This window comes from Solanum pennellii, chromosome 11 (genome assembly GCF_001406875.1).
Source record: "Solanum pennellii chromosome 11, SPENNV200".
Classification (NCBI taxonomy): Eukaryota; Viridiplantae; Streptophyta; class Magnoliopsida; order Solanales; family Solanaceae; genus Solanum; species Solanum pennellii.
The window spans coordinates 1,968,980-1,976,581 of record NC_028647.1 but is presented as its reverse complement, the minus strand read 5'-3'; the positions used below and the strand labels follow the sequence as shown (position 1 = coordinate 1,976,581).

Genomic DNA, 7,602 nt, shown 5'->3' with positions numbered 1-7,602 from the left:
AAGATTAATCTCTTAAATGAGTGGATTTTCCCTTTTAGTAAGCGTCTCAGAGAAAGAGAAATTAGATACAGGCATGCTTGGGATGTTAAGTTTTTGTACCTCCAAGAAGGTGGACTTTTGATTTACTTGATTCACTTGTATGATGAGGAGATATATCTTTATAATTTAGATCGTAGAACAGTAAAGAAACTTGAATTGCCGCGAGAAAAATTGTTGGCCTCCTCTCGTGAATGGGCTCTTTATCACAAGAGTTTTATGGCAATAGTCTAATAGTAGTGTTTCTCCTACAATTTTACTTTGTAACAATGTAAGGTTTTCAGTTTGAATCTAATAAATGTGTTCCTTCTCTAACAACTCAAATATTATATTTTGATGAGATTAATGCGTCATGTGTAGTGGAAAAGTATCTTTCACTGGCCCTTTTGCTGGATTATTTTATGTATATCATTGTTATTATTACACGCTTTAACATTAGGGCTGTTTAGAATCGATTCGAAATCGATAATTCAAATCGAAAAAAAGTTATTGATTTAGCGGTTTAGATTTTTTTTGTTATTGGGATATCGATTCTTAATGGGTTGGGTTTTTTTCTTAACGAGTTAACCAATAACTCGATAGTAAATTAAATAATTATATTTATACCATTTTGTATGTAAAGTTCTTGACTTAGAGTTTGATTTCCTACTTTTATTTTTATTTGTCTCAAACACTTGGTTATTCTACAATATAAAAATGTCTGCTTTTGAACATAATGTAATTTGTGAACTCGTGTGCATGATTTATTTGGATCGTCATCTTGTTTTTAAGTTGATACCATCCCATACAATCAAGCTATGACAATCTTGTGTTAATATAATAATGGTTCATGCCCTTATTTTACTTATGTGTAATTATATATTTTCATTGCATTAATTTCTGTTTAACTCAAACATATTAGAAGTAGTTGATTATTAAACATACATCATCAAATTTTCTTTTTTTCATATTGAATTGCTTTAAACATTTCGTGTTTAACTCAAATATATTGGAAGTAGTTGATTATTAAACATACATCATCAAATTTGCTTTTTTTCATATTGAATTGCTTTAAACATTTCGTGTTTAACTCAAACATATTCGAAGTAGTTGATTATTAAACATACATCATATGTAGATGAAAAGAAGTTTTTTTTTATTATGAAAAACAAAACAAAAAAGTATTACTCCCTCTATTTTTATTTATATACACCAAATTAATTTCTACTTTATTATTTATATTCATCAAATTTAAAGTACTAATAAATTATATATTTATGAGAATAATAAATGTTAAAAAGTAATGATATAACTATAAATTTTATTTGCATACGAAATAAATGATTTGTGTATAAAAAATGTGGTATTGTTTTAACAAAATATAAACTCCTAGGTTAATTTTTGTATTTAAAAATCCCAAATCATGATAAGAAATTCCCAAAATCATGATTTTTAAATAATATGAGATTCCATCTCATGATATGAAATCATGAGATGGAATCATCGAGAAATTGATGATAATTCCATCTCACGATAATGATATGATATTGTATCGTCAAACGCCTACTTAATCTATATATAAAAAATAACATTATACAAAAAAATATTATGTTTGATACCCACTTTAGAGTTTAAATATTCTGGATTCGCGCCTAATAAAACTTCATTTAGTAAAGGAAAGAACTACTCTTTTGGTAGTATATCAAAACTATTCAAACTTACGACTGAAATTTCATATTTGAAGTCTGAAAAGGATATAGTATACGTATATCCGATTGGAAATGAATATTAACTTCCTTTTCTATATGCAAATAAAATAATTCCAAATAAATGTTTTTTTATTTTGATAGTGCTTGCTTAATTACAGTTATACCCACGATTTGTTGATTAAATATCAAACCTACCCATAAATCAACCAAAGAGAAAAGCGCCACTACACAAAGCTGCAAAAACCGCCTCTTTCACTTGAACAACAGCAGCAGCTATGGGGAAAAGCGATGATTCCATTCAGAGAAGGAAGAATAAGAAGAGTAGAAAGAAGCAAGATGACAAGGTATCTAATCGTATCGCTGGAATTATTGCTGCTAAGAAACGTCGACTTTCCGGCAAACGCCGTATGTGTGAGGTAAATTTCACATTATATGAACTCATTTGGTCCATTTGGGTGTTGGGTTTGTTGATTTTTAATGTGAGATTTCGTTGAGTATCTGGGAATGTTGTGTTGACAAATGGGTATCGAGAAAAGATTACGGAAGTTGTGTGTTTTGAGGAGTTTTTTTGTAAAGCTTAAGAGAGGGATTTGAGGAAGAAAGAGGAAGATTAAGGTTTTGGTGTGTTGTAATGGTGTTTTGAGGAACTGGGTATTCGTTATTTGTATGCAAAAGTAGTGTTTTAAGTAGCTTTTTTTGTGAAGTAGTTAATGGTAAAAGAGTGGACTTTGTGGATGAAAGAGGAAGATTTTCGTTTTGGTACATTCAAATGGAGTTTAAAGGAATTGGGTATTCTTTATTTGTGTGCAACATTAGTGTCTTGAGTAGTTCTTTTTTGTGAAGTTGTCAAATGTGAGGAAAGTTCTAAAGAATTGTTTTCTTTGTTGCTTAGGAATTGAGAAATGTTTAGGAATTCATTTACTTAGTATGATCTTGTTGGTGGTGTATCTTTATGGAAGTGCATTTGTTTGATTATTGAGTACTCCATGTCTTATTCATTCATGTATGCTCATACCAGTTACCATCGAAGTTTTGCACTTCTTTTTTCGTCATGTGAAACTGCCAAGAGGAAAATGCAGGACTTAGATTAAGTGGTATTGGAATGGATCTATACATTTATATATATATGACTCCTATATTAATTTGTCGCAACCAGCCTAATGGGGCTAATTTGCGTTGTGTTAATTTTGCTGTTTTTTCTTACCTTCCATCGACAGGGAATGTGCTATAGTTTACCTACACCTGAGGATCCATTCAATGAGAGGCATGGAAAAGTTGATCATGTAAAGAAGAAGAAGAAGAAGCAGAACCAGTCGAAAAAGGGCAAGAACCCTATTAAGAAGACCGGTTTACCACAAAATTCTGACAAATTAAAGGAAGAGTTCCACATGCATGCTCCATCTAAGTTCTTAATTCTCTGTTTGAAAAACATTCAGGATGACCTTCAGCAGGATGGAGCCTTCAGTGGTGGAGGGGAAAAGCCTTTCTTCATTCATACATGGGGAATTGAATTCTGGAAATATTTTACCAGTGGCAAAGATATTATTGGTACAAATCAAGCCCATGCTACAACTGAGCAAGTTGCTTGGGTTGCAGCGACAACTGCTGATGCCATATCAAGAAAGGAGAAAGAAGGTCTATCAATTAGCAACCCCTACCTTTTATTCCTTGTTCCCTCCCAAGAGAAAGCTGTCAAGGTTGGTGCAATATTCTCCAAATTTTCTTTGCTTCCATTGTTTGTAATATGTTCAACACAACATTGTGAAAGTTGTATTGATTTCTAATGGTATGGTTGCAAAATAATACGTAGCTATTTTCTTAAGCTAGTTGGACTTCTGATAGAAAGTATTTCAGCTGAAAGTCTTGATTTTTGGATAAAAGGTCCTAGAATATCTTGTGTTGTACAGAATTTCTTTATGCATCTCCTACTTCTTTTAGTAAATTAATTAATCACCCAGAACAGTTTATCCTTCTCCATGCATGTATTCTTCCTGTGCTTACATTATAATTTAGGTAGATGTTCACTAAGCTGTAAGTTCATGTGTGAAAATTTATATGGATATCTACATGTATCCTTCTACGCCTTGTGGTATCTTAATAAGCATTTCAATTGTTTCTTAGGTGCGGAAAATATGCAAGCCTCTGAAAGCTCTTGGAATACATACAGTGAGTCTGCATCCTGGTGCTTCTATAGACCACCAGATTCAGGGGTATGATTCCTCTGTAACTTCTCTATAGTTGAGGCTATTAGTCCTCAAAATTGATTTATTTGTCTTGCTTGAAAGATGATAATTATTTTTTTTCAGAACCTTGACTTATTGCTAACTTTCCCTGTTTGGCATATGATTTGTTCTGTTAATAACAATATGTAGTTATTATTATGATAGATAAATAACTGCGTGTATGTGTCATTAGCTTTCCATGTTGTATTGGCTCTAGTTGCAATTAGAAACTACTTGTGTGCTTTCCAGCTTTCTGTTTTCTTTTGAAGAAATTCACTATCTTCCCTGTTTTTATATAATTACACTTTTTGTTGACAGCCTGAAGAACTGTGAGCCCGAATTTCTTATTTCTACTCCTGAAAGACTTCAAGAACTCCTCTCACATGGTGCCATTAAAACTTCTGATGTTTCTTTCCTGGTAATTTTGATTATTTTGCATTTTGCTTATGTATTGATTTTATCTTGGATCTTTTGTCCTTCTATCACTGTTTTCGTATTTAAATAATAGGAGGGAAAGGTTGAAACTGGTTTACTGTGCTCTCTAGTTAACACAAGAAGTCCTCTTTTTTCCATTTCCACACGATTTCTAATTTAAAAAATTTTGCTTTGTTATTTTGGCAAAAGTTAGTGCCTAGCAATTTTCTTATTGTCTTCTCTGTAAGGGGAAAAAAGAGAAACAGTTTATCCTCACAATGGGGTAAGCTTCAAGAAAGCAAAAGGAATTGCAGTAACAAATTGAAATAAGAACAGGTAACTGCAAGAACCACAAACTGGCATATAGCTAAAGTAGAACGGATCTGGATAGAAAGCAGAATTTGGATAAGGTTTTCCCTGTAAATAGCGAGACAAACTGGCACTCAAATGACGTATTGCTCTGTGGAAAACAAGTAAAGGAAAACTAATATAAGTATACAATACATATTTTCCATTTTTAGTGGGTGGAGAAAATGGAAGGTTTTGAAAGTTTTTCTAAGCGACACCAATCAGATTTAAGGGCCTCTTTGATTTGGCGAGTCTGCCTGATTTCATTTAAGTTACATTTTCAGTTAACCACATAATTTTTTAGGTGAAAGTAATTGATATTAAATTAGTTATTCTACAATCACTTGTTTCAATAATCAGAATCAAATTTACATGCAAACCAAACAGGCTCTTCATTGGGAACTTAATATCCCTCGTGGAATATCCAGGTTAAAGGCTAGGATTATGGTGGCAGTCTCCAAATGATAGGCATAGATGTGACTCCCACAATTCCTCTTCTCCTTTCCAGTCCCTACATGATAAAATATTGAAAAACAAAAAATTTCTGTAGGTCTCTTTCTCCTCTCTCGTTTGGTTTATTTCCAATTCTATGGTTGGCATTACTCTGGTGTCCTCTTTCTGTTAAACTTTGATGTTTTCTTGTTATGTTCCATTCAGAGTTTTCAACATTTTCGCTTGATTTTTTTCTTTTCTAATTGTGGACAGAGCATTTGGGTCCTGCCTTGTATACTGGTTTTTTAAGAAAGTTGTATCTTGCCTTTCATGTAATGGAGCTAGCATATCTTCTTTTGTACTCTTTGCATCTTCTTGATGCCGATAATGAAACAACTTACTTCATCAAAAAAAAAAGTTGAATCTTGCCTTGTAATTGAGATTATTCATTGTTATCTCTTGTGGAGAAATTTAGGATGTTATATTTTTGGCAGTTATGCCACTATCATGTATTCTCTTATTTGATTATATGGTCCAGTCAGACTGGGGTTTCGAGGTTATATTCATGATCTCTGAGATGGATATGCAAGATGTTTATATGTCATTTACGTCACTAGCATCATGTGTTCCGAACCATTCGGAGATTACTCATGGTAGTCTTTGTATTTCAGGTCATCGATGGACCTCTTTCTGAGACAGGTTATGTTGATGCGGTTGAATCCATTGCAAAATCTATTTCTGGAAAGCCACAAATACTGGCTTTCAGTGATTGCTCAAATTCTTCATCCAATTTTCTTATGAAGAAGAGTGTTGGAGAATCAATCTGTAGAATACCGCTTGATGATCCAGTAAATGATCATAACATGGCTTGAGATATTTGTGCTTCTAAGTTGTCAAAGGTATGTCACTATCTCTGAAACGTAAATTCTGCACTTCAGATTTTAGAGTGGAATACATTAGTAAGTTAATATATAAGCTGTCGTTTTGGTTTGTTTAATTTTGCAAAGACTCTTTTTACTGTGATCTTTGTGTGCAAGAAGTTATCTACTTGTAATTTCCAACTTAATGAGAATTTGGATAGTAGCAACTTTATAGTCCTCCATGCCCATCTAACTTTACAGAACTTGTGAAAAATTGAGTTTGCTCTATGTTGTTCCCAGAGCTGCCTAATTACCTAAGCTAGCTGTCTTAATGACCGAGGGTACATCGGAAACAACCTCTCTACCCCCAAGGTAGGGATAAGGTCTGTGTACATCCCCTCCTCAGACCCCACACGTGCGACTGTACTGGGTATGTCTTTGTCGTAGTTGTCTTAATGAATGGCTTGTAAGTTGTGATATTGGTTCACTACGAGTTATATTTGAAGTTTTGAACCTTAACAGAGGATAACTGGTAAGATAAACAAATTTAATAAGATAAGGACAAATGCAAGGAAAAAGGAAAAGAGAAAGATGGTTAAAATATAGCAGCACCTGCACTCACCACTAGTCAAGCAGACAAGCAGTACTGATATTTTGGCTTCACAATATAGCAGCTCCTTTGCCCCGAAAATAGTCTAGTTTCAAGGTAGAAGCAGCTAGATAGACTAGTGTAATCTATTTTATGATCATGCTATGCAAGCAGAACATAAATATGCTAATGGATCGGCAAAAACAGTAGTTGTAGGTATCTATTAGATCTTTCTGTTATAGCTTTAAAGTACTTTTGAGTTGAGGGTAAATTTTCCATACTTTTGATGAATGTTTTCCTTTTTATGTTCAACTTCTCGTTCATATAGTCTGATATTTGCCTCCCCACTTCTTTCCACAGACAAACGCGACATGCTGTCCTTGCATTTGATTTGCCTTATCATCGTTACAGATCCTCTGGCGTCATTCAACTTAATAGAAGGAAGTTCTGGAATTGTAAACTTCTTCCATATCACCGGTGCTGCTACTTTTGTCATTCGTCTGCAAAATTCTTTGTTATAGAGTAGATGTATTCGAGATATCTTAGATAAAAGGTTCTCAATGTTGTGTTAGGAGAGTAAGTCAATTGTAACCCCATATGGTGTGTTGTGTTCTGGGAATAGCCCAACTGGATAATTGCAGGAGATGCATATAACCCCTTTTTTACTATTTGAAATCTTTTGTTAGTTTCTTAGATCATCTCTTTTTTCGTCTATTTCTTCGAGCTTTGCTCATGAGGGAACGTAAATGTTTTCCATGGACAATGTTTTACGTTAATCTTTTAGCGTTTTCGTGTAGTATTGAAATTCACAATTTTTTTAAAGTTTAGCAGAGTCTGGATCAAACCTCAGGCTCAAGAAGTATAGGAAGTTGGAATTTATCAAAATTCGTTCGTGAATATTTCGTGAAATTAGTCGAGGTGTATGAATATTTTCTAAACAATTGAATTTCGTTTTCATTCCAGACCATAAGGAAAACGAATTGCCAAAAGTACTTGTACTACTTTTTGTTTTA

The 7,602-nt window shown here is 33.4% G+C and overlaps 1 protein-coding gene across 1 annotated transcript; it reads left to right on the top strand.

The window, feature by feature from the left end:
* Positions 1 to 1,925: 1,925 nt before the first annotated feature.
* On the top strand, positions 1,926 to 7,287 carry LOC107002919. Its single transcript, XM_015201127.2, has 6 exons — positions 1,926 to 2,140; positions 2,942 to 3,421; positions 3,846 to 3,934; positions 4,265 to 4,364; positions 5,812 to 6,039; positions 6,950 to 7,287. Exons 1-5 carry the CDS (start codon positions 2,000 to 2,002, stop codon positions 6,010 to 6,012), a joined length of 1,011 nt encoding a protein of 336 aa, XP_015056613.1. The 5' UTR covers positions 1,926 to 1,999; the 3' UTR covers positions 6,013 to 6,039; positions 6,950 to 7,287.
* The last annotated feature ends 315 nt before the right edge of the window (positions 7,288 to 7,602 follow it).

Bases quoted from the DNA above. Each gene is read 5' to 3' on its own strand.
- LOC107002919 (XM_015201127.2), top strand. From the start codon at position 2,000: ATGGGGAAAAGCGATGATTCCATTCAGAGAAGGAAGAATAAGAAGAGT. The intron at 3,422-3,845 runs GTTGGTGCAATA...ATTGTTTCTTAG, and splicing joins CCCAAGAGAAAGCTGTCAAG to GTGCGGAAAATATGCAAGCC. The intron at 4,365-5,811 runs GTAATTTTGATT...TTTGTATTTCAG, and splicing joins CTTCTGATGTTTCTTTCCTG to GTCATCGATGGACCTCTTTC.